General features: G+C 48.5%; 1 protein-coding gene across 4 annotated transcripts in view; it reads right to left on the bottom strand.

Annotated features, from left to right (window-relative positions):
- Nucleotides 1-202: 202 nt before the first annotated feature.
- The window catches only part of EVA1C (eva-1 homolog C), a 103615-nt gene continuing 78346 nt past the window's right edge, over nucleotides 203-25471 (bottom strand). For 3 of the 4 annotated variants that reach the window (XM_021070917.2, XM_021070918.2, XM_021070919.2), the window contains exons 5-8: nucleotides 25191-25337; nucleotides 13673-13753; nucleotides 12602-12691; nucleotides 203-769 (exon numbers count right to left, since the gene is read on the bottom strand). In XM_021070917.2, coding sequence (XP_020926576.2) covers nucleotides 393-769; nucleotides 12602-12691; nucleotides 13673-13753; nucleotides 25191-25337 — 695 coding nt within the window. In that variant the 3' untranslated portion in view covers nucleotides 203-392. Of the gene's footprint in view, nucleotides 770-12597; nucleotides 12692-13672; nucleotides 13754-25190; nucleotides 25338-25471 lie in introns of all 4 variants that reach the window. The other variant, XM_084991940.1, reaches the window with a different exon arrangement.

Raw genomic sequence — 25471 nt, 5'->3', positions numbered from 1 at the left:
ATGAATAGATATGGATCTTTTGTTTACTCATCTGTAAAAGGAGAAGGAACACGATTTCACAACTTTGTCATTTGTGTTAAATGTTTTAATATGTGAAAAGCTAGAACAGTGCCTGGCTTGATAAACAGGGTACTTGATAAATATGAACTCTAATTCTGTTATCATATAGACCTGAATTTAAATAAATACAAGAAACAAAGACTTGTTCCCTCCTAATTTATTTTAAAATGTGCTGTAAACAGTTTGACATGTCCCTTTAAGAGCATGCTGGCTTCCCCAGTACTGACAACGTGACAAATTCTCCTTCATAGAAGGTACAAGTGAAACAGAACTGGAGGGGCATTTTGGCTCCTTCCCTCTTCCGTAGCTGGGCATCAAAATGTATCTGTGCTTCAGTAGAACTGGCTCATGTTTCTTGGGAGTGACGTGTCCAAACCACTGTTCATCCATATTTCCTGGATGATCTGCTCCCTGCGCTCAATCCTTTCTGCCAGCTCTGCAGCCTCGATGGAACTGTAGACAGGATATGTAGTCCTACGAAACCCCGAGAGTTCCCCTGGAAAGTCGGAGTCAGAGGAGTCCTCTTCTTCCTCTTCATCCTGGCTGTCCTCCTCGGCTTTGTCACTTCCTGGCACCAGGTGCTCCCTCGCCAGCTGCAACTCCCGGAAGTCCTTGGTGCATGACACTCTGATGACCAAGGCACATAACGTGAGAGCCAGACCGATGCAGACACTGGACACGAACAGCAGGGCAGCTCTCTCAGGGTGGGCTGCAAGGGAGAGAGAACATGTCAGGACCTGGAGGAGCTGTCAGTCATCACCAGTGCAAAGTCCCAAAGAAACAAGCATGTGCCCAGGCAGGTGGTGAAGGCAGATGCCAGTCCTGGACAGCCCCTTGGAGACCATCCATACCTAACTGGTCATATACTCTCATTAATAATAATCAAAACAAGTTTGGAGCATATATAGTTAATATAGGTGTGTTTATGAGAGCATATATAGCAATGGAACTGAAAAGCTGGACCCACCCGCCACAAGCTCAAATGCGGATCTGCCACTCACTAGTTGTGTGACTTCTGGCAAATTATATAACCTCTCTGTGCCTCTGTTTCTTCACCTATGAAATGGAGCTAACCCACCCCCTTGTCTTTTTGCCTTTTCTAGGGCTGTTCCTACAGCATATGGAGGTTCCCAGGCTAGGGGTCTAATCGAAGCTGTAGCCGCTGGCCTAAACCAGAGCCACAGCAATTCGGGATCCGAGCCACATCTGTGACCTACACCACAGTTCACAGCAACACTGGATCCTTAACCCACTGAGCAAGGCCAGGGATCAAACCTGCAACCTCATGGTTCCTAATCAGATTTGTTAACGACTGAGCCACAACGGGAACTCCTAAAAGCCCCTTTCTATCATAGAGTTGAGTTAATTCTTATGAGGCTCTCAGAACACTCAATGCCATAGAGCGAACGCTAAATAAACTGTAAGCCATCATTAACAGGAGGACATTTTGAAAAATTTGTTTATAAACATACATACAGGAATCCCCTTTGTGGCTCAGAACTTAACGAATCTGACTAGCATCCATAAGGACGCAGGTTTGATCCCTGGCCTTGCTCAGTGGGTTAAGGATCTGGCATTGCCATGAGCTGTGGTGTAGGTTACAGATGTGGTTCAGATCCTGTGTTGCTGTGGCTGTGGGGTAGGCCAACAGCTGCAGCTCCGATTGGACCTCTAGCCTGGGAACTGGGAACCTCCATATGCCGCAAGTGCGGCCCTAAAAAGCAAAAAAAAAAAAAAAAAAAAAAAAAAAGGTTTAAATATACATATAAGTACTAATACAGTAAATGTTACAAAGCTTAATTTCTTTTAGATTAAAAAAATAAATAAAAATTATTTGTTATTATCTATTATCTATTGTGTAATAGAAATAGTATTTATTGGTATTATGTATCCTTGTCTAAATCCTTACATATGTTTAATCCTTATATCAATCTTGCATGGAAAGGACCATTACTCTTCATTTGCGTATGCTTTGAGGCATTAGCGCTCCCATTTGGGGAAGTGATGATTCAGTTAATGCCTTTTTAATATAGGTTGAGCATTGAAAGATTTTTTTTCTATAAAGATTCAGAAAGTACACACTTGAAGGCTTTGTGGGCCATAGAGTGCGTGTTGCACCTACTCCGCTTTGCTGCTGTAACACGAAAGATGATAGAGGTGTGGCTGTGTTTTAATAAAACTTTATTTAGAAAATCAGCCAGTGGGCCGTACTTTGTGGATCCCTGATATAGAGACTCAAGCTGAGGAGGGGAGATGCCACCGCGTCAGCTCAGCTGGCCTCTTTAAGTGCAGCCTGGATGGGAAGCCACCTCCTGAGCTGGGCGCCTCGTGAGATGTCCTGTTGGCACCACCGGCCTCGCAGCTACATCTCAACAGAACATCCTCCTCCAGGCACTCAGCCTCCCCTGTCACTACCCGCCAGTAGTGATAACAGTTGTCTTTGCTGCCTCTGTCCTTCCGCAGAGGTGCAGACTGGAGGTTCAGAATTCCAGGGTTGTTCCGTTTCATGTACAGTCAAGGGATACGGCAGCTGTGATCTGACAGGAGAGATCTAAGCGGGACACGTTATCTTCTGGAAACTTGAAACCTCGCCATTCGGTTTCCTCCACCCAAGGCTCAAGGCACTAGGAGGTTCTTTGCTGCCATTGCCCCGATGGGCACGATCTCATCACTCCTTTTAAGACAGAAGTTGGAAGGCAAAACTGATTTTGGCTGGAGGAGGGGAAGCAAGCTGCATCTGTAATGTTGTTTTTTTCTTTCTTTTCTTTTTTTCTTCTTAGGGCTGCACCTGTGGCATATGGAGGTTCCCAGGCTAGGGGTCGAATGGGAGCTGCAGCTGCCAGCCTACACCACAGCCACAGCCACACAGGATCCAAGCCATGTCTGTGACCTACCCCATAGCTCTCAGCAAGGCCAGATTCTTAATCCTTTGACCGAGGCCCGGAATCGAACCTGCATCCTCATCGATACTCTGGAAGGTTCTTAACCTGCCGAGCCACAGCAGGAACTCCCTGTAGTGCTGTTAATAACTGTCCATCTTTCCTAAGGGCCAGGGTATTTTGAAGATGTGTGCAAATATAGACCCGCCTCACATCCTCTGTGCCACTTTCACTGCCAAGAGTGGCAGTGGAAGGGGGATTGGGAGACACTGGCATTTGAGACACAGTCATTAAACCACGACATACAAAAATGATGCTAAGACCTGAGGCTCGGATCTGATGGGGAAAATCCTTCCCCGATCCCGGCCCCAACACACACACATCAAAGCCTCTGCTGGGAGTGGACTCATCACTTCACTCTCACCTTCCTTCTTTTGAAGCCTCCTCCTTTCCTCTCCCTGCTGCCTCCCCCGCCGGAGCCTCCCAGCCACTGTCCTCTCCAACCCCTCCTGTTCGTGTTGACTCTGATAGAGCCTCTCAGTGCAGCCACGATTCCCCTCCTGCTTCTCCTGGGAAAGCATAAGCCTTAAGTCCGACCACAGCCACGTCTGCAGCCATCACCTCCTGCAGCGCCTATAAGGAGTGCTGCCGATGGGGAAACGAGTCCCATCCATGGTAACCTTTCCAGCCATCCTGGCTCAAGACAGGGTCAGCTCGTGCTGCTCAAGCGTCTGGGAAATAAGTATCACCCACAGCCCCTCCTCTCCTCTCCCAAGACCACCATTCCCAGTGGTGCTGTCGTGGGTGAACCAGATGCTCCCCAGGACAGGAGGCTTCAAAGTCTGGCTCTGCCCCAGACGGGCAGGTAACACTGGGCTAGTGACTGTCCATCATGCCTTCCTCCCTCCCTGCTTTCCTCCCTCTCCCTCTCTCTCTCTTCCCAACCTTATTTCTTCTTAAAGACTCCAGGTAGGAAGACTTAAACGAACCATAAATTCTCAGGATATGACGCATCCTCTTTATTGGGCAATATAGACTTTCCTTTATGCTTATTTATTTAATTACCTTACCTTTTAATTTACATTCGGTCATCAGCACCTGCACTGTGAATAAGCACCTCCCCCAGCAGGAAAGCTGGAGCCTTGGCAATACCCATGTCTAACCTGGTCTAACCTGTGGGTCCCCCTCCCCCGAGCCAGCCCCTCCTCCCCATCAAATTAACTACCACCCGAATTCCACGGTCATTGCTCCCTTGCTTGCCTTTTTATATACCTTATTACACCTCTACGTATCCTCAAAAACTTTCTGAAAAGGATAGACGGGTAAAATGTTACAAATAGCCCTGGGGCGTTGGTGTGTGTTTGTTTTTCACTTGGAGTATTGCCGCCTACTACTCCGTCGTCCTGACTGCACTGTAGTTGCTTCACTCACACGCCTGCTGCTGGGCATCTGGGTGGCTGCCAGGTTTCTGTCTGTGGGCCCTGTGACCTTGACCATTCCTGCAAATGTCCCTGGTGAACCTGGGCAAGGGTTTCCTACTGACCTAGGAAGGCAGCTGGGTGAGTTGTAAGGTATGTGAGTTTGGAGAAATGGTGCCGAAGTGGCTTCCAAAGCGGTGGCAACGTGTGAGGAATCCAGTGACGCCTCACTTTCTCCAGCACAGGGTATGGACAGGCTTCCAGCTTGTTTGCAATCGTACGGGCATAAAATTGTATCTCACTAAGGCTTGGCTGGTATTTCCCTGATCCCCGATTACAACTCTTCAGATGCTTATCTATTCTCTCTTCTCAAAACGCTGGGCTGTTGTGTGGTCCCTATTACACATAAAGAATATATATATAGGGAGTTCCCGTCGTGGCTCAGTGGTTAGTGAACCCGACTAGCATCCACGGGGACTCCGGTTCGATCCCTGGCTTCACTCAGTGGGTTAAGGATCTGGCGTAGCCGTGAGCTGTGGTGTAGGTTGCAGACATGGCTGGGATCCTGTGTTGCCGTGGCTCTGGCGTAGGCTGGTGGCTACAGTTGTGATTGGACTCCTAGCCTGGGAAACTCTATATGCTGTGAATGCAGCCCTAAAAAGACAAAAAGACAAAAAAAAAAAAAAAAAAAAAAGAACACACACACACACATATATATATAAAATCTCTATATGTTCTTTTAAAAAAATTGTTTTATGGCCACACCTGCAGCACATGGAAGTACCCAGGCTAAGGACTGAATCCGAGTCACAGTTGTGGCCTGCATCACAGCTGCAGCAATGCCAGATCCTTTAACCCACTGTACCAGGTTGGGGATTGAACTCGAACCTCTGCAGTGATCCAGGCAGCCCAAGTCAGGTTCTTAACCCACTGCACCACAGTGGGAACTTGCTATATATTCTTTTTTTTTTGTCTTTTTGCCTTTTCTAGAAAGGGTCGCTCCCACGGCATTTGGAGGTTCCCAGGCTAGGGGTCTAATCAGAGCGGTAGCCGCCGGCCTACACCACAGCTCACAGCAACGCCGGATCCTTAACCCACTGAGCAAGGCCAGGGAAAGAACCCGCAACCTCATGGTTCCTAGTCAGATTTGTTAACCACTGAGCCACTATGGGAACTCCAATATATATTCTTGATAATAATCATTTGACAGTATATATACTGTCAATATTTCCTGGTGAGTGGCTGGTGTTTTCCTTTCATGAACCTGTCTTGTGATCTAGTGAATTTATCTGAAAAATAGGAACAATGACACTGCTCTTCTCCATTTCCCCGCCCCCAGCTGGTCTCCTCACCCATCTTTCCACTGTGGCCATTGTCATCTTGTTAAAAATGTACATCTGGAGTTCCCGTCGTGGCGCAGTGGTTATCGAATCCGACTAGGAACCATGAGGTTGAGGGTTCGATCCCTGGCCTTGCTCAGTGGGTTAAGCATCCGGCATTGCCGTGAGCTGTGGTGTAGGTTGTAGATGCGGCTTGGAGCCCCCGTTGCTGTGGCTCTGGCGTAGGCGGGTGGCTATAGCTCCAATTAGATCCCTAGCCTGGGAACCTCCATATAAAAAGGCAAAAAGACAAAAATAAAAAAAAATAATAAAATAAAATAAAATAAAATAAAATAAAAATGCACATCAGACATCACTGCCCTACTTAAAACCTAGAGTTCCCCTTTTGGCACAGGAGAAATGGATCCAACTAGTCTCCATGAGGATGCAGGTTTGATCCTCTGAGTTAAGGATCCAGTGTTGCCATGAGCTCTGGTGTAGGTCACAGATACGGCTTGGGTCTGGCATTGCTGTGGCTGTGGTGTAGACTGGCAGCTGCAGCTCCAATGTGACCTCTAGCCTGGGAACTTCCAGGTGCCACAGGTGGGGCCCTAAAAAGCAAGCAAATGAAGAAACGTATAAACAGTCCCTCTCTTCCCATAGGGTAAGAAGCCAAACCTGACCACGGCCTAGGATGCTGGCTAGGAGCTGGCTGTCCAACCCCCTCCCCAAGTTCACCTCCAAAGACTCATCCCTCTGCTTTCTGCCTTCCCACCCACTGGCCTCTCTCCAGCCCTCAAAGGGGGCGAGACGGCTTTAGACCTTGGTGCTTTTGCAAGTGCGGTTCCTTCTGCCAGGAATGTTCTTTCTCCCTCTCTGTCCAGCCCTCTGTGACCCCACTCCCAGTCTGGATGAGGTCCCCCATCATAGGTCTCATGGCACCTCGAATGTCACTAAGTCAATGAGTGTGTTTTGTCCTTTCTTGCCCCATCGGATGCAAGGGCTGGGGCCAAACAGCCTTGTTCTTCGCCCAATCCCCAGCACCCAGTCAAAGCAGGAAGGGACACGGCTCTCTGCTGAGTACGTGAGGGGAGGGGTCCTGAGTTTGCAGCTCCTGGCTTGGTACCCTGTGGGTGGGGGCGCCATAATGCTAGTTGCCTTTCCTCCTCTCTCCCTCCATCCAGGGGGTAAGGTCTGGCTTCTAACATCAGGAGAGCTTCGCATGCGTCAGACCCTGGGTCCCTCTTGGCTCAGGTTTACTCCCTGCCAAGCCGTCACTCTTCGGGCTGTGTGGACACCGAGTCTGCTGAGATCCACGGATCAAAGATGGAGAGCACAGCTGGCCCCCTGGAAACGAGGCTTCCTGGTCAATCGAACCAACAAGTGTGAAGTCACAGAGTCACCAGATGTTCATTAGACGGAGCCCTGGCAGTCAGCCGCCCCTGCTCCTCCTGTCCCAGCTGTTCCCCTTGGCCAAAGCTGCCACCAGGCCGGCACCCCAAGCTTGGCCAGGGCGCTCCTAAAGCCCTGGGCTTTACTCCAAGGGGACGCCACGTGTTTTCTGAAACCAGTCAGACCACTTTAAGCCTTTGTGACCCTTTCTCCTAGCATATATTCTGGAAACATAAAGGCAGTCGTCTCCTTCTTAAACAGCATCTTTGCCCTTTGCTGCCGTTGGTCTTGGTCCCCTTTTCATGTCAGTTCGTCACAGGCTCAAGTGAACCTGACTTCAGTTTCATCAGCTGTGGTCCTTGGGAAACTCACCACGGTGGCCCGTGACCTTTAAGGCCCAGGGACCCTTGACTCTCTGGTCTGGAGCCAACACAAGCTCCAACTCCAGCTTATGTGCGTCCAAACAAGACACCGAGAGGCGGGGGCGAGGGTGCCACCCGAGGGGCCCTGCTTCCACTGGGCGAAAGCGCAAAGCGTCCTGGGCCTGGTCTGACAGCACTTAGGGGTGTGATAACACCTTTCTGTCATGGAACCAAAGATGACAGGCCATGGGAACACGTCAGAACACACACCCAGGTGACAAGGCGGCGCTGATCTCCAGCCATCCTCCCCGACAGGGGATCGTGTAACTCGGATTGTGGAATGTGTTATTATACTTCTGTTTCAATGTGGGTTTGTCTGAGGTCCCGGAGTTCCTTTCATAGGAGACAACAGGGCTCTCCCAACTCAGGAGAAGCGCTGCTTTCTTACCCACGGCCCCAGGTACCCCACACACCCCAGAAGTCCATGGTCAGCCCTGCAGAGGCTGAAGATGCACACAGGCCCAAGGCAGTGACAGAAATATGAGGCCACACCAGGCATGCAATTAGATAAACATAGTCTGGGTGGGATGGGAGACATGAGGTTCTGAGCGCAAATGTCTATTTAAAAAAAAAAATTTTTTTTTGTATGTGTTTCAGGGCTGCACCTGCAGCATATGGAGGTTCCCAGGCTAGGGGTCAAATTGGTGCTGTAGTCGCTGGCCTATGCCACAGCAACTCGGGATCCAAGCCACATCTGTGACCTATACCACAGCTCACAGCAACGCCGTATCCTGAACCCACTGAGCGAGGCCCAGGGATTGAACCTGTGTCCTCATGGATGCTAGTCAGATTTGTTTCCGCTGAGCCACAACAGGAACTCCTCTGAGCACAAATGTCTAAATAAGTCTCCTGCAGCACAATCAGCAGGGGTACAATGGCTGAGCTGCCCAAGAAACTGCCTTCCCCGAACCCCAACACACACACACACACATCCATCTGCCCACACACATATGCAGGCACCTTATTCCATTTCCCTAATTTCAAAAATTTTCCATAAGCTTCTTCAAACCTATGGTCTAAATCCTAGAATGAATTCAAAGAGTAGATCTATACTATTGAGAGGAGGACAAATTCGAACGCTCCCAAGATGCCTCATAGGCCCCTGAAATGACTAAAAAGAGAAATCGCTCATCAGGGACCCTTGGACGTTTTCGTGTCTGTTCCACCAGCATCTGTGTCTCGACATCAGGGGACAAGCGCCTTGATTCTGGTTTCTAGTCTGCTGGTCCCCTATGGGCACTTGGCTACACTAAGGTGGCAAAGCTACCTGCAGCCTGACCTGTGGACCCGGCCTTTTGGACGCGTTCTCTCTACTGTCTCTTTGGCCGATTTTGTCAGAGTCTTCCCAGCTCAGTCTCTTGGGCTGCTCCTGTGGGGGCCTCCCCTGTATGGGGACCTCTTCCCCTTGGTGGGGGCCCAGGGACCCCAGTCCAGCCTTCAGATCGCATCCCTACACTGAGGATGAAGATGCGTCAGAATTGGCAAAGGGACCACTTTCTAGCTACAATGAGGAGGGTGTTTTCATGGTTCGAGGCTCGTGTTCCCATAAGACTTGGTGAGCCTCTGGGATTTGATGAAAGGACTTCCAGTAGCCACTTCATCTCCTTAACACCTGACACAGCATGTTCAGATCCCCTTTCTCTTTGACATGAAATTTAGGCTTGGTCGCTCCTTGCTGAGATGCATGTGCCTAAACATCCCTCAATACAACCAAATAATAACCCATCGAGTCCTTTAATTTCTTTAAAATTGAATACATAAAATTAGAAACCATGGGGTGATAATACGGTGCAGGGAAGCTTGTGACACCAGAGGAGGACTCGTTATTTGATCCCTTTTTTTTTCTTCTTATGGCCACACCTGTGATGTATGGAAGTTTCCAGGCTAGGGGTCGAATCAGAGGTGTCACCGCTGGCCTGCGCCACAGCCGCAGCCACGGCAGATCCGAGCCGCATCTGTGACCTATGCCACAGCTTCCGGCAATGCTGGATCCTTAACCCACTGAGCGAGGCCAGGGCTCGAACCTGCATCCTCGCAGACACTCTATCGGGCCCTCAACCCACCAAGCCACAGTAGGAACTCCTGGTCACTTAGTAACTACTTCCTGGGACTCGACTCTATGCTGGTTCTGTCCCAGGCACTAACTAGATGCTAAGATGACAAACACCTGCCTTATGACACAATGTCCAGTGGAGAGATGGATGCATAACAAATACACCTCTCCAAAGGCTTCTGGGGGTGATGAGCTCATCAAAGGACACAGAGGGATGGAAGTAAGTAATTCGAGTCACTCCGGGTCATGAGGTTTCAGTCCCTCACCATTCTGAAGGGCATACTTCTGTCTTCGAGAAGCTGGAAGGCAGGTTGCATCTGCTGAGCCCAAATCCTGCCCTGTTGCTGGCTACTCGGTGTCCTCAGGCAAATGGCTCAACTCCTCTGAGGCTCAGCCTCCCCGTGTGTAGGCAGGAGAGAAGAGTCCTTCTCTTTGGGTTGTTGCCATGGACAGGACGGCATCCCCCCAAATTCATGTGTTAAGGCCTGAGCCCCCATGTGTCTGTATTGGGAGATAGAACCTATAAGGAAGCAATTAAGGTTCAACGGGGTCATACAGGTGGGGTCCTGGTCCAACACAATTAGTGTTATTATAAGAAGAGATGGAGTTGCCTTCATGGCTCAGTGGTTAACAAACCCAACTAGGATCCATGAGGTCGCAGGTTCAATCTCTGACCTTGCTCAGTGGGTTAAGGATCCGGTGTTGCTGTGAGCTGTGGTGTAGGTTGCAGATGTGGCTCGGATCCTGCGTGGCTGTGGCTGTGGCTGTGGCCAGCAGCTGTAGCTCTGATTCAACCCCTAGCCTGGGAACTTCCATATGCCAAAGGCACAACCCTAAAAAGCAAAAAAAAAAAAAAAAAAAAAAAAAAGCTCTCTTTCTCTCTCTTTCCCTCCCTGCTGTGTGGGGACAAAGGGGGAAGGCAGTTGTCTACAAGCCGTGAAAAAAGCTCTCACCAGGAACCAAACTTGCCTGTACCTTGATCATGGCCTTCCAGCCTGGAGGAAGATAAATTTCTGTTGTTTAAGCTACTCAGTCTCAGCCCAGGGTATCTTATTATGTACGGCCACTTGGATGGACCAAGACAGTTGTTGGGAGGAAATGACACAACCCGGAGTGGCCATAGCACAGTAAGAAGCCTTCTCGTTGCTCTTCTGTGTGAAGTGTTTTCAAGGTGCCTTTCCTCCAAGAGGCTCTCTGGGAACTTCAAAAACATGGGGATACTCTCGACAATAAAAACCCTTACATCTCTTAAGTTTGACAATTATCAGGAAGAGCAAGAAATGGAAATGGGGGGATGGTTAGAAAAGAGAAGATTCTTAACAACCATACAGGAAGAACAGTGGTCCCTACAACCACTCTGGAAAACAGTACGGAGGTACCTCCAAAAAACTAAATAAAGAACTACCATATGATCCAGCAATCCCACCTCTGGGCATCTATCCAGACAAAACTTCCATTGAAAAAAATACATGCACCCATATGTTCACTACAGCACTATTCACAGTAGCCAAGACATGGAAACAACCTAAACGTCCATTGACAGATGAATGGATTGGGAAGATGTGGTACATATACACAGTGGAATACTACTCAGCCATAAAAAAGAATGAAGTAAGGCCATGTGCAGCAACATGGATGGACCTAGAGATTCTCATATGAAGTAGGTCAGAATGAGAAAGACAAATACCATATGATAACACTTACATGTAGAACCTAAAATATGGCACAAAGGAACCTGTCTACAAAACAGAAACAGACTCACAGACTAGAGAACAGACCTGTGGTTGCCAAGGGGTGGGAGGAAGAGGGATGGACGGGGAGTATGAGGTTAGTAGATGCAAACTATCATATTTAGAATGGACAAGCAATAAGGTCTTACTGTACAGCACAGGAAACTCTATCCAATCTCTCAGGATAGAATATGATGGAAGATAATACGAGAAAAAGAATATACATATATAGGAGTTCCTGTTGTGGCTCAGTGGGTTAAAAACCCAACTAGTATCCATGGGGATATAGGTTCAATCCCTGGCCCTGCTCTGTGGGTTAAGGATCTGGCATTGCCATGAATTTTCATATGTGTGTGTGACTGAGTCACTTTGCTGTACAGCAGAAATTGACACACCATCGTCAATCAACTATAGGTTAATAAACATAAATAAATAAAAGTCAAGACGACTGGTCCCAAGAGGGTCCCAAGACTTTTCAACTCCCGCGTTGAGATGTTTCCTTAAGGCTTTATCTTCCTCTGAGGAAGGCTTACTCCAAACGGCCCCCACTCTGGCAGGCCTTGAGTAAGTCGTGCTGTCAGGCATTATATTATCAGCTATTTTACAGACGTCCTCAGAGGCTTTGGCTCCCTGCACAGAGTCGGGCAGGCGTTGCTGCAACTTGCAGACCCCACATTCCAAAATACGGCCTCTCTGGAGGGCAGCGGAGAGGCGGGCGAGGAAAGACGGGCCCGCACCCCGCCTCGCTGACGAGCGAGCTGGGCTCTGCTAATTAAGCAGGGCTGAGTCTGACTCGCTCCTCGAGGGGAAGATTATCCAGCGGAACTTTGGCAACCGTGCGAAGTAACCCTGGTGACTCAGACAGGGGCTCTGCCTTCACAGGGCATGACCTGTTTTATCCACGAAGTCATCTTTCAGCTCAATTTTCTTCCAGCCAAGGGTGGAATTCGATAATCCTATGCCCTTCCCAAATTCTAGAGCAGGAAAATGCATTCCTCAGCTTCCTACTTTGCCAATCAGAACATTCCCTGTGGAGCCCAGCTGCCAGAGAGTGTGACTCTGGCGTGTGTTACGTCCCTGTGCGTGTGGTTCTTATATGGGTCACCGGCGGGAACTCTACCTAAATTCAGGCCTCTGGCGAAGACCGCAGTTGCAATGTCAAACTTTTTCTCTAGTTTTCTAAAGTTTAGTTTTAGATTTTCCTTTCCTTTCTTTTTTTTTTTAAAGTCCTTTTTCTTGAGCTATCCATGTGCTATAATTAAACAGAGCATTTGTAAGACCTCGGCACATCCATCGACATTCTAGAAAGCTTCAATTCACTGACCTACCTCGGAGGTAAGCAAATGCTGCCAGAGAGTGGCTGACAATGACTCCATCTTTCCTCAGAACCCTCGGTTCTCTTGGGTCAAACTTTATACCTGTTTTGTATAAAAAAATAAATACATAAACATTAAAAAACAAAAGGCAAGACTGATGAATCCACAGCTGTTCACAGTAGGCTTTTTGTTCCCAATCCAAGACTGCCATCATAAATAAAAAGTCATAGACATCTAACAAGTGGACTTCTGACTACATTGCCAAAGACTAGGCCAGGAAGAACACGTAGGAAGCAGTCTGAAAATATTCAGTGAAAAAAGGGGATGTAGATATTCCAAAACGGGTCAGTTCCAACCTCACTCATCCACTCTACTGCAGAAGGGAACACGTTTATTTTTCCATTCTAAAGGCAAAGGCACTCATTGTGTCTCTGGGAGATTTAATAATGTCTTACTTAACCACAGAGCTGCTGTCTGCTCTGCTGACCACAGAAGAGAAGGGCCTGAATTATCAAGGGAGGGTGTGTTGGGCTATTTTTGGAATGACAGCCAAGTGCAGGACAGCTTGGATTTCACATGTCTGGTTAAGCTGCTTTGATGGGGTTTGAAGAGCCCCTATGGAGCAGCCTAAGGGGAATGTCAGGTGGGGCTCTCAGGCCTCTAGTGCGGGGGGGACCAAGACATTCATGGGATCCACTTGGGAGCCTTGTAGGAAACAGCAGAGGGGCTGGCAGAGGCAGAGCCTGGTGGAGAGCTGGAAGGGCAGAACGAATATATTAACAATAGTTATCTCTAGGAGTTCTCGTCGTGGCTCAGCGGTAACAAACCCAACTAGTATCCATGACAACGAGGGATCAATCCCTGGTCTTACTCAGTGGGTTGAGGATCGGGCGTTGCCCTGAGCTGCCGTGGTGTAGGTCGCAGATACAGCTCGGATCTGGCGTTGCTGTGGCTGTGGCGTAGGCCGCTGGCAACAGCTCCACTTCGACCCCTAGCCTGGGAACCTCCATATGCCGTGGGTGCAGCCCTAAAAAGACAAAAGACAAAAGGCAAAAAAAAAAAAAAAAAAAAAAAAAAAATTACCGTAGTCACCATCTTTCTGCGTCGAAGAAGGTTTGAGATCAGCAACACCTGGATCAATCGCTGTGAGTATGTTCTTGGGAACTAAAAACCAAAAAGAAATGTTTTCAATACTTGGCACACATAACATATCTATGTATCTTTATTTATTTATTTTGTCTTTTTAGGGCCACACCCACTGCATAGGGAGGCCCCCCAGGCTAGGGGCATAATCGGAGCTGTAGCCGCCAGCCTACACCACAGCCACAGCAACACTCGATCTGAGCCGTGTCTGCGACCTACACCACAGCTCTCAGCAAGGCCGGATCCTTAACCCACTGAGGGAGGCCAGGGATCGAACCTGCGTCCACAGGGATGCTAGTCGGATTCGTTTCTACTGCGCTGCGACGGGAACTCCTATCTACCTATCTTTAAAATGCAATGTAGATAATATAAAAAATCAACTTTCAGGAGTTCCCATCGTGGCTCAGTGGTTAATGAATCTGACTAGGAACCATGAGGTTGCAAGTCTGATCCCTGACCCTGCTCAGTGGGCAGTGGGTTAAGGATCCGGCGTTGCCGTGAGCTGTGGTGTAGGTCGCAGATGCGGCTCGGATCCTGCATTGCTGTGGCTCTGGTGTAGGCCGGTGGTTACGGCTCCGTTTTGACCCCTAGCCTGGGAACCTCCATATGCCTCAGGAACGGCCCAAGAAATGGCAAAAAGACAAAAAAAAAAAAAAAAGAAAAAAAAAAATCAACTTTCAAACCAGTACCTAAATCACTCACTCTCCTTGTCTTATACACCCCCATGCCTACACCGACAGAGCCCGTGTGATCATCCAGTGTCCCAGAAAGATTAAACTTTAGGCCTATCATGCAGTATTAAAAAAAACCCAAACCAACATCATGGAGAATAAATAAACAAGATATGGTATATCTATTGATAGAATAACGGTTACCAATAACAAGGAAGGAAGTATAACTGTCCCTTGGTGCCCTTGGGGGATTGGTCCCAGGACCCACCTCGGACACCAAAATCCACAGATGTTCAAGCCCCTTCCATAAAATGGCATATGATTTGCACACGACTTACACATATCCTCCCATATACCTTAAATCATCTCTTACAATACCTACCACAATGAAAATGCTGCGTAACTAGCTGTAAATATAATTGAAATGCTATATAACTAGTTGTTGGCATGCAGCAAATGCAAGTTTTGCGTTTTGGAACTTTCTAGGATGTTTTCCCCAATAGTTTCAGTCCATCGTTGGTTGGCTCTATGGATACGGAATTGCAGATACAGTGGGGCTGCTGAGCTGACATCTGCTACCACGTGGATGAACCTCCAAAACATGATGCTCAGTGAAAGAAGCCAGACGCCAAAGACCGTACATGGTAGGACTCCATGAATATGAAATCTCCAGGAGTTCCCGCTATGGTGCAGCAGGTTAAGGACCTGGCATGCCACAGATTGAAGCTGGTTGAAGCTGCGCTCTGATTCCTGGCTCGGGAACTTCCATAAGCCATGGGTGTGGCCAAAAAAGGGAAAAAAAACTCTCCAGAAACAGTAAATGTATAGAGACAGAGAATGAATTCGTGGCTACTGGTAAGAATGGGGACTGATTGCAAACGGGCACGAGGGCACTTTGGGGGATCGTGGAGATTTTTTTTTCCTTTCTATGGCTGCACCTGTGGCATACAGAAGTTCCAGGGTTAGGGGTCGAAGTGAAGCTGCAAGCCACAGCCACAGTCAGAGCAACACCAGATCCAAGCCGCATCTGTGACCTACACCGCAGCTTGTGGCAACACGGGATCCTTAACCCACTGAGCGAGGCCGGGGATCGAACCTGCCTCCTCAAGCAGACTATGTCAGGTTCTTAACCCACCGAGCCACAAGGGGAACTCTGGAAATGTTTTAACATTGGAGTTTGTGGTAAAGGCTGCACAGCTCTGTAAATTGACCAGAAATCACTGAATTGTTTTCACATAAAACAATTTAAATTTTAAGGTATATAAATCACGCCTCGATCATGCTGTTAACTCTGAATATAAACTTCCCTGAGATGCGGTGAAACAAAATGACTGTAACCAACTGAAAACCACCACTCACCTCTCCCAGCTGCAATTCTGCTTTTTGTCCCAGCTCCTTAACCCAATGCTTCCTTTGTTTTTGGTTTTTGTTTTGTTTTGTTTAAATGGCTGCACACATGGCATAGGGAAGCTCCTGGGCCAGGGACTAAATGCGAGCCACAGCTGCTGGATCCTTTAACGACTGCGCCCAAAGCTGGGGTTTGAACCTGAGCTTCCTCAGCGACCTGAACTGCTGCAGTCGGATTCTTAACCCACTGCTCCACAGCAGGAATCCTAACACATTACTTCCTTAATAAGCCTGCAGAGAACTCCAAGGCTCCATGCTAGAATGAAGCTCTCAGTATTGCAAGAAAAGACACCAGAAAGATGAAGAGAGAGGGCAGTGTAACAGCCTCCTTTGGAAGGAGGTTAAAGATTCTATGGAATTGACCCTAAGGATAAACCATCCAGCTCTCAAGACCTTCCGGGCAAAACGGACAAACGGGAGAGCAAAGCAAGACTTCTGAAGACTCAGTGCCCTGTCGCGGGCTAGGAGACAGGAGAGGAAGCTAAATGTTTTTGCTGCAGAAAACTGTTTATTTTTGTTTGTTCTTCAGCCCAGCTGGTATCTGGGAGAGGTGGCAACAGGAAAGAGAAGTGAAGCCAATACAAACCAGGCAAGTTCAACGGCACTGGTTTTTTTCAAAAAGAGCTGGAGAGACATCTTTAGTAGCAAGACAACCTCATTTTCTTCCCCAAAGTGCTTAACTAAAGTCTTTTGGGGGTGTCCCAGGATCGACAACCAGGGGACATTCCTAAACTGTGAATTTTCCACATGCAGGGGGCCCTGGCGCCTTTGTGACCATCAGCAGCGAGGGTTGCTCTACAGGGTGGCACGGTGATGGTGGTGGAAGCGGCAGAAGCTGCCTGGGGCCCCCCAGGAATGCCTGTTGGCCGACCAGTGGGCACATGGCTGATCCTGAGACCCTGGCAGCGCCCCGGAGAGCTGAGCTATGCTGCCAGAGATGCCTTTTTTTTTTTTTTTTTTTTTGCTTTTTAGGGCCCCACCTGCGGCATATGGAAGTTCCCAGGCTAAGGGTGGAACTGGAGCTGCAGCTGCCAGCTTACACCATAACCACAGCAATGCCAGATCCTTAACCCACTGAGTGAGGCCAGGGATTGAACCCGCAACCTCATGGGCATTCTCATGGTTACTAGTCAGGTTACTCTGAGCCACAGTGAGAACTCCCCACGATGCTTTCTGAGGAAAGCGCCTCTCTGTCATTTCCATGCACTGATGGAGGAGTGGCCCTTCTTTCTCGCGTCTATGTCTTAGTTTGTTCTCAAGATATGGCGAGAGGAGGGCTGGACTCTGCAAGTGCCAGAGGTCTTACAGTGCAAGAAGGAGGAGCTGCTCAGAGAGGAAGGGATTTGTAGGATGATCTCTTACAGAAGAAAGCACTGAATCCCCTGTGTGTGCGATAAGCTCATGTCACGAACTTGTCCACTGACTACATGAAAATGGCTGTACTAGTGGGAGAATCTTTTATTTTTTTTTCTTCTTTTTTTTATGGCCGCACCTGCTGCATAGGGGAGTTCCCAGGCTAGGGGTGGAATCAGAGCTGCAGCTGCAGGCCTACACCCCAGCCACAGCCACACCAGGTACAAGCTGCATCTTCGATCTACACTGCAGCTTGCAATGTAGATGGCCTTAACCTACTGATCCAGGCCAGGGATCGAACCTATGTTGGGTTCGTACCCTGCTAAGCCACAACAGGAGCTCCGGGAGAATCTTTTAGGACCTTTAAGATAACATCAGGGGTCAACACACCTGTCAGATTCCCATACCTCCCATTTCAAGTGGATTCAGAATAAGGAGAGTATGGTATGACTTACTATTGTCTCTCAAACTCACCCCTCTGCACTAGGTACACCTGTGCAAACACCAGCGGGCCACTTGTCATGAGCTCCCACCGTGTGCCTCGGTACTCAGTGTTTAAATAGGGCCTCCTGTGCAACCCTCTTAGCGACCCTGTGAAAGGAGTCTCATTCCCATTCCTGCAGATGGGAAAACGGAGGCTCAGAGATGCGCCTTTCCCCCAGCAGAGGGTGACGCTTCTGCTCTACGTCTCACTCACATCCTCTTGTACTTTTTTGTGGTGCTGGGACCTTCCGCCCTCTGGGAACCAGAAAAAAGATGAAAGATGGCAAAGTGATGCCCATTCAGATAGAGTCTTTCAGATGAAACCAGAGAGGATGATTTATTGGGCCTGAACTCGTCGCTAAACTGGGGCAGGCATCTATCCTGTAAATCTGTCAAGTTTGGATCAGGGCAGATTTTAAGAAAGAAGCCTCCGTGGGTTGGCCTTAGGCCCCAAAGAATTTTTCACATCGAAGACAAAAAGATCTCTGCTTTTTTTTTTTTTTTTTTTCTTTCTTTCCTTTTCTTTTTTGGCCATGTCAATGGCTTGGGGAAGATCCCAAGGCCAGCCCAAGCCAGGGATCAAATCAGCACCCCAGCGGTCACCTGAGCCATGGAAGTGGCAATGCCAGATTCTTAACCACCAGGCCACCAGGGAACTCACTCCGAAAGAGCTCCCCTTAACTGTTTCTCCTTCTCAGTAGGTACCCAGATTGCATGAGCCCCTCTACATCCTGGCGTCTCCCTACCCTGCTTGTCCCAAACCTGTGCCACCAGGTCCTCCTGTCCCCAAATCCTAGCATCCTTCTTTCTCTCCTGCTCCCAAGTCCTGGGACAAAAAAAAATTCATATTTTATGGGAGTTCCCATTGTGGCTCAGCAGGTTTTGAACCGACGAGTATCCATGAGAGTGTGAGTTCGATCCCTGCCCTCTTTCAGTGGGATTAAGGATCTGGCGTTGAAGACGAGGCTCGGATCTCATGTTGCAATGGCTGGGGTGTAGGCCAGCAGCTATAGCTCTGATTCAATACCTAGCCTGGGAACTTCCATATGCTGCAGGTGTGGCCCTAAAAAGACAAAAAATAAAATAAGATAAAATAAGATAAAATAAAATAAAATAAACTCATTTTATGACAATACAAGAAAGATTTAAACATAAATTTTTCTCTGCTGTTTGAGCTTCCTGTCTCCCCTTTAGTGTGTATCGTGCATCTTCATCAACCCAACCCCCTCAGAGATAACCTTCCTTAATCTTATTTGGGGTCTCAAAGAGCCACAACTCACTACTCGCTCTGGAAGTGTAGATGATTGGGTAAACTCTCACATTATGTCATTTGGTGTACAACCCTTTGTCTCCAAAAAAAATTTTTTTTTTTTTTGTCTAGGGCCGCTCCCGCGGCATATGGAGGTTCCCAGGCTAGGGGTCTAATTAGAGCTGTAGCCACAGGTCTACACCACAGCCACAGCAACTGGGGATCCGAGCCAGGTCTGGGGCCTACACCACAGCTCACGGCAACGCCGGATCCTTAACCCACTGAGTGAGGCCGGGGATCGAACCCAAAACCTCATGGTTCCTATTCGTTAACCACCGAGCCACTATGGGAACTCCTGTCTCCAAAATTTATATACTTGTGCTATGACCTTATAGCTTTCTTTTTTGGGGGGGAGTGCTTTTTACAGCCACACCCGTGGCACATGGAAGAAGTTCCCAGGCTAGGGGCATAATCAGAGCTGCAGCTGCCAGACTAAACCACAGCCCCAGCAATGCAGGATTTGAGCTGCGTCTGTGATCTACACCACAGCTCATGGCAACGCCAGATCCTTAACCCACTGAGTGAGGCCGGGGATTGAACCCGCATCCTCGTGGATACTAGTCAGATGCATTACTGCTGAGCCACAGTGGGAACTCCCTCAAGAGCTTTCTGAAAGACTTTCTCCCAGGTTATAATCCTCAGGTTGGCTTGAACAAAAATTTCCATGTCTTTCTAAATTGACTATTGGTTAATTTTTCATCGATACCCGCTACTAGTATCCCTCTTGTCTCTAAATCCTGGCCCCTGTCATTTTAACCCCCCAAATCCTGGTACCCATCTGCCTGCCCCATCTCCCGGGAGGAGCTGCAGGCCCCAGCCTAAGGTCCACACATTTCCCGTTCCTGTCAGGGTGGGGCTGCTGGCTGTGCCTCTGTCTTGGGGACCCTCCAGGACCAGTGGCTGCGGACCTGGGGAGAAGCCCTCCCTGCAGAGGTGAGGGGAAGAGGGGGCCAGTTCTCCAGGCCTGCCTCCTTCTATTCGGAGGACAGTCTAAAATCTATCCTGTCCAGGAAGTGTGGTTAATAATAAAACTTGGATAAATTGAGAGCTGGAAGTTCCTGTCATGGCTCAGCCGTAATGAGCCTGGTCTAGTATCCACAAGGAATGCTCGGATCCCGCATTGCTATGGCTGTGGCTGTGGCTGGCAGCTGCAGCTCCTATTTGACGCCTAGGCTGAGAACTTCCATATGCTGCACGTGGGGCCCTGAAAATAAAAAAACGAGAGTGAGGACCTCATCTAGCAATGCATTAAAGAAGAGTACTTGAGAGTTCCCATTGCGGCTCAGTGGTTAATGAACCCAACTAGTATCCATGAGGACGAGTGTTTGATCCCTGGTCTGGCTCAGAGGGTTAAGGATCCAGCATTGCCATGAGATGTGGTGTAGGTTGCAGACACGACTCAGATTCTGTGCTGCTGTAGCTGTGGTGTAGGCTGGCATCTGTAGCTCTAATTTGACCCCTAGCCTGGGAACCTCCATATGCCATGGGTGCAGCCCTAAAAAGACAAAAAAATAAAAAAATAAAATAAAAAGAAGAAGAAGAATGCTCGATGCCTCTTCCAGCTCAATCAAAGACCAAGTGCTCTGTGCCGGAACCATTCCCCAGACGGTGCACCGAGATGCTGAAATTCTCCGCCCAGACTAAGAGCTGTGTGGGCGGGATAGCCTCAATTAAAAGAATCTATAAACTGGAAGGAGTGTTTCTATTAAATGCAAACTGCTTCTGTCCCCAGAGAAAAAACCCTCCAAGGGCTCCATGCTGCCCTTAGGCATAGGCCGAGCCTTAATCTCCCATCCCCCAAGACCCCTCCAGACCTGCCCACCCTCCCACGTCCTGCTCACCTCCCAGCCTCTTCCTGCCCTTCATCTTGCTGACTCCTACACATCCATCTTATTTGCCTCAGATGCCACCTCCCCTGGGAAGCCGGCCTGGTCCCCCAAGACACCAGGGCCTGCAATCACCCCATTTGATCCTATAGCCCATGAGGGCAGGGATTTTTTTTTTTTTTTTTTTTTTTTGTCTTTTTGTCTTTTTTGTTGTTGTTGTTGTTGTTGTTGCTATTTCTTGGGCCGCTCCCGCGGCATATGGAGGTTCCCAGGCTAGGGGTCGAATCGGAGCTGTAGCCACCGGCCTACGCCAGAGCCACAGCAACGCGGGATCCGAGCCGCGTCTGCAACCTATACCACAGCTCACAGCAACGCCGGATCGTTAACCCACTGAGCAAGGGCAGGGACCGAACCCGCAACCTCATGGTTCCTAGTCAGATTCGTTAACCACTGCGCCACGACGGGAACTCTAAGGGCAGGGATCTTAATGCTCACCACACAGACACACCCCCACCCACCCGAGGGGTAGTGTATCTCCTTGGTGGGCACAGCAAGATTGCTGGCCGGAACAGCAAAGCCTGGTTGGACATCGCTGCAGTTAGAAGCCAGGTATTAGAAGTTCCCTGGTAGCCTAGCAGTTAAGGACCTGGAGTCATTACTGCTATGGTGTGGGTTCGATCCCTGGCCTGGGGACTTCTGCAGGCCACAAGTGAGGGAAGAAGGCGGAGGAGAAGAGGGGGAGGGGAAGGAGATGAAGAAGGAGTCGGGGGAGGGGGAGGAGAAGCAGCAGCAGCAGCAGAAGCCGGTTATCGTATTGGAATAGATGTCTGTTGGGATGGACAGTCCTAGAGCCCCTTATGTAAAAGCATCTTTTTTTTTTTTCTTGGCCGCCTCAAAGGATATGGAGTCCCCGGGCCAGGGATCAGATCCAAGCCGAAATCGTGACCTATGCCGCAGCTGCAGCAATGCCAGCTCCTTAACCCAATGTGCTGCCAGGATTGAACCTCCGCCCCAGCACTCCCAAGAGGCCACAGATCTCACTTCGCCACAGCGGGAACTCCAAGAGCATCTTTTTTTTTTTTTTTTTTTTGGTCTTTTTGTCTTTTCTAGGGCCGTACCTGTGGCATATGGAGGTTCCAATGCAGAATTTCCTGGACCAGGGATTAAACCTGTGCCACAGCAGTGACAGTGGCAGATCCTTAACCGGCTGAGCCACCAGGGAACTCGAAATCTTGTCTTTCTATTTATTTATTTATTTAGGGCCCCATCTGTGGCATCTAGAAGTTCCCAGGCTCAGGGTCAAATCGGAGCTGCAGCTGCTGGCCTACACCACAGCCACAGCAATGCCAGATCCAAGCTGCATCTGTGATCTATACTGCAGCTTGTGGCAACGCTGGACCCTTAACCCACTGAGCAAGGCCAGGGATTGAACCGGTAACCCCATGGATACGGACTAGATTCTTTACCTGCTGAGCCACAACAGTAACTCCAATCCTGGGTTTCTCTGAAGCAGCATATATCACAGTTGGTAACAACAGACTTCTCTGGTTCTTTGTTTAATGGCCGTCTCTTTCCCCCATCTGATAATTTCTTGGGGACAAGGACCATACCTTTTTTCTGTTTTAACTAAAACATGCCCGCAATGTGCTAAACCAGTGAATGAGGGAAAGGAAGCCTGGACTAGAGCGTGTGACCCCCAGGCCCTGAAAGCCCACCTTCTCTTAGCTAAGAGGAGCCTTAGCCTGGGAACTGCTCTCTCCTCGTCCTTGAAGGCAAACCAGGAAATTTACCTAATTTGTAGGGTATCATCCTGTCCTTCCTTCAACACTCAGCTGGGGAGGCCTGAAGTTACTAGAACTTCTGAGAGATCTCTGTGGCTTCTTGGGGAAACAGCCGAATGGGCTCCATGCTGCCCAGAGCTGTTTTACATGGGAGCCAGAATAAAGACTGAAGTGAAAATAAAACCTTCTTCCTGGAATGTGAATGTGGGCGTTTTTTTCTTTCTTTCTTTTTTTTTTTTTGCTTTTTAGGGCCGAACCTGTGGCATATGGAGGTTCCCAGGCTAGGGGTCTAATCGGAGCTACAGCTGCCAGCCTATGCCACAGCCACAGTAATGCCAGATCCGAGCCTCATCTTTGACCTACACCACGGCTCATGACAACGCCGATCCTTAACCCACTGAGCGAGGCCAGGGATCGAACCCACAACCTCATGGTTCCTAGTTGGATTTGTTTCTGCTGCACCATGGTGGGAACTCCCCTGGGTGTATTATTTTGGGATTACATGTATTTGGTCATTTTACTATACAGTACAGCTTTGATATTGCAGAGGACAATGTTTTAAGCTCAGGATAGAAAAGACTGGGGATGCAACAAATATTATTGGGCTATAAAAGGAAGTGAAGTACTGACATGTACTCCAACATAGATGAACCTTGAAAACATATTCTAGGTAAAGAAGCCAGTCACAAAGAACCACACACTGTCTGATGCCATTTGCATGAAAAGTCCAGAAGAGGCAAATCCATGAAGATAGAAGGTTGGTGGTTGCTTGGGGTGGGGGGTGAAGGGTGGATTGGGAGGTGATTGCCAAAGGGTCCAGGGTCACTTTGGGGGGGTGATGACAATGTTCTTAAATTAGCTGTGGTGGTAGTTGCACAATTCTGTGACTCTATCAAGACCGTTGATTTGTATGATTAGCGGGTGAATTGTATACTTTGTGAATTGTATCTCAATAAAGTTGTTCCCCCCCTTAAAAAAAAGGTGAGAGGTATCCGGCCCAAGAAGGGGGTTTCAATGATCATAGGTAGCAGGTTCATCAGTTATGATGCTCTTTGCTTCTATACTTACTAAAAAAAACAAACAAAAACAAAACAAAACAGTTCACATGTCAGGAGGACAAATCAGAAATCCACAGCATGCTCAGAGAGTAATGAACATCTGATTTTTTGTTTTGTTTTGTTTCTTCTTTTTTAGGGCCACTCCCATGGCATATGGAAGTTCCCAGGCTATGGGTCGGAGGAGCTATAGCTGCCGGCCACAGCCATGGTCACAGCAAGGCCAGATCCATATGCTATGGGTTTGTTGCCACTGAGACACAACGGGAACTCCCTAACACATGATTTTTAAAGGTAACTTTAGGAGTTCCCGTCGTGGCACAGTGGAAATGAATCCAACTAGGAACCATGAGGTTTTGGGTTCGATCCCTGGCCTTGCTCAGTGGGTTAAGGATCTGGAGTTGCCATGAGCTGTGGTGTAGGTCGGCAGCTGTAGCTCCAATTCGACCCCTAGCCTGGGAATCTCCATATGCTGCTGGTGTGGCCCTAAAAAGACAAAAGACAAAAAGGTAACTTTATAAAATCAGAATCAAATGAGCCAGGAATTTCATGCTATTCTTTGAAGACACTAGGAAAACAAAGTGGAACCTACTTAATGGTTTTATGGGGAGCATTTGATCTGTTGGCTCAACCCCAGAGGTATATAGATACAATGGCTGTTGGAAGCATAGAGACTTTGTCATTTTAGGGCCTAAACGCAGGACTGGATGATTAACTAAGAGTCAGGCAGCACTCAGTGCACTTGCATGACAGACCCATACATTTGAGAGCCTTCTAAGCACCCAGATTAAAATCATTCTTCTCAGTGACATCAATTTGATTCCATTTGCTTGTTCTTTTCCTATCCTCTGCACTTGCTGCCAATCTGATAGGTAAAAACACTTTTAAAACAAATTTTGACCAGAGAAAATTCTATTGCTCATCCAACATAAATGTCATGAACAAGGATAAAAGATAAGAGAAAGGGCCCGCAAACACCCGGGATGGCAACACACTTTTGTGGGACTTTAAGGCCTGTCCTAGGAGATAAAACTCAAAGGCTCTGGCTGAGGTAAGAATTACGAGACCTTTATCATCCGCCTGTCTCACTGTAATTCCCCTCCCCCCCTTGAGCAACCTGGCCTACTCCTTCCCGCCCCTTACTAGGAAAGGTATCTGGCCCACTCCTCACCCTGCCCCTAGAGGGGCCTTATACGCCCCCAACCAACCAGCGAGTGTCTTGTAAGCCCCCTCTTTCCCCGACCAATCAGCAGGTCAGCAGGTGTATCCTAAGACCTCTCCTCTCCCTGGGCTATAGAAACAGACATGACCACACACGTGAGGAGAGCTCTCCCTGATTATCAGGAAGTCATCCCACTGCACTAGCAGTGTTTCTTATCTCTAGAACCTTTTCTTTCCTTTTACCCCACTATGAATCTGGAAATTCTTTTTCCAACCCGTGCATGGATCTCAACAAGTGTCAGAGGTAGGGTGAATGCCACAGCCTGTTACTGGGAAATTCCTTCTGTTTACATGCTCAACCCCTCCCCGAGAGGCAGGGTCTCAAAGTAGCTTGTGGAGGGAGGGTTCTTACCACATGCATAGGTGACAGTGAGGTATTTTTTCACTCCTGGCAGACAGGGGCTTCCGAAATGGTGGTTGTTGACCAGGATTTTGCACCTCTGCTTCCCGTAGCACCTCCTGGATAACACTTGCAAAGCTGCTGCGTAAGACAAGCAATCTGAGAGGCAGGAAACATGAAGAACTTACGTCAGATTCCATCTACCGCCAGTGCATAGTTGCTGTTATTTTCCGGAAATAAGTACACTGAGCTGGATTTCAAATCCCATGCAGATCATTTCTCTGATTAGTTTC

The sequence above is a fragment of the Sus scrofa genome, chromosome 13 (assembly GCF_054392235.1).
Source record: "Sus scrofa isolate SSC_HxYL_T2T_F1_AM1 chromosome 13, Sscrofa_HxYL_maternal_Yorkshire_Landrace_v2.0, whole genome shotgun sequence".
Taxonomy (NCBI): Eukaryota; Metazoa; Chordata; class Mammalia; order Artiodactyla; family Suidae; genus Sus; species Sus scrofa.
Note: the sequence above shows the minus strand (reverse complement) of the source record. Positions and strands in the feature narration are given on the sequence as shown.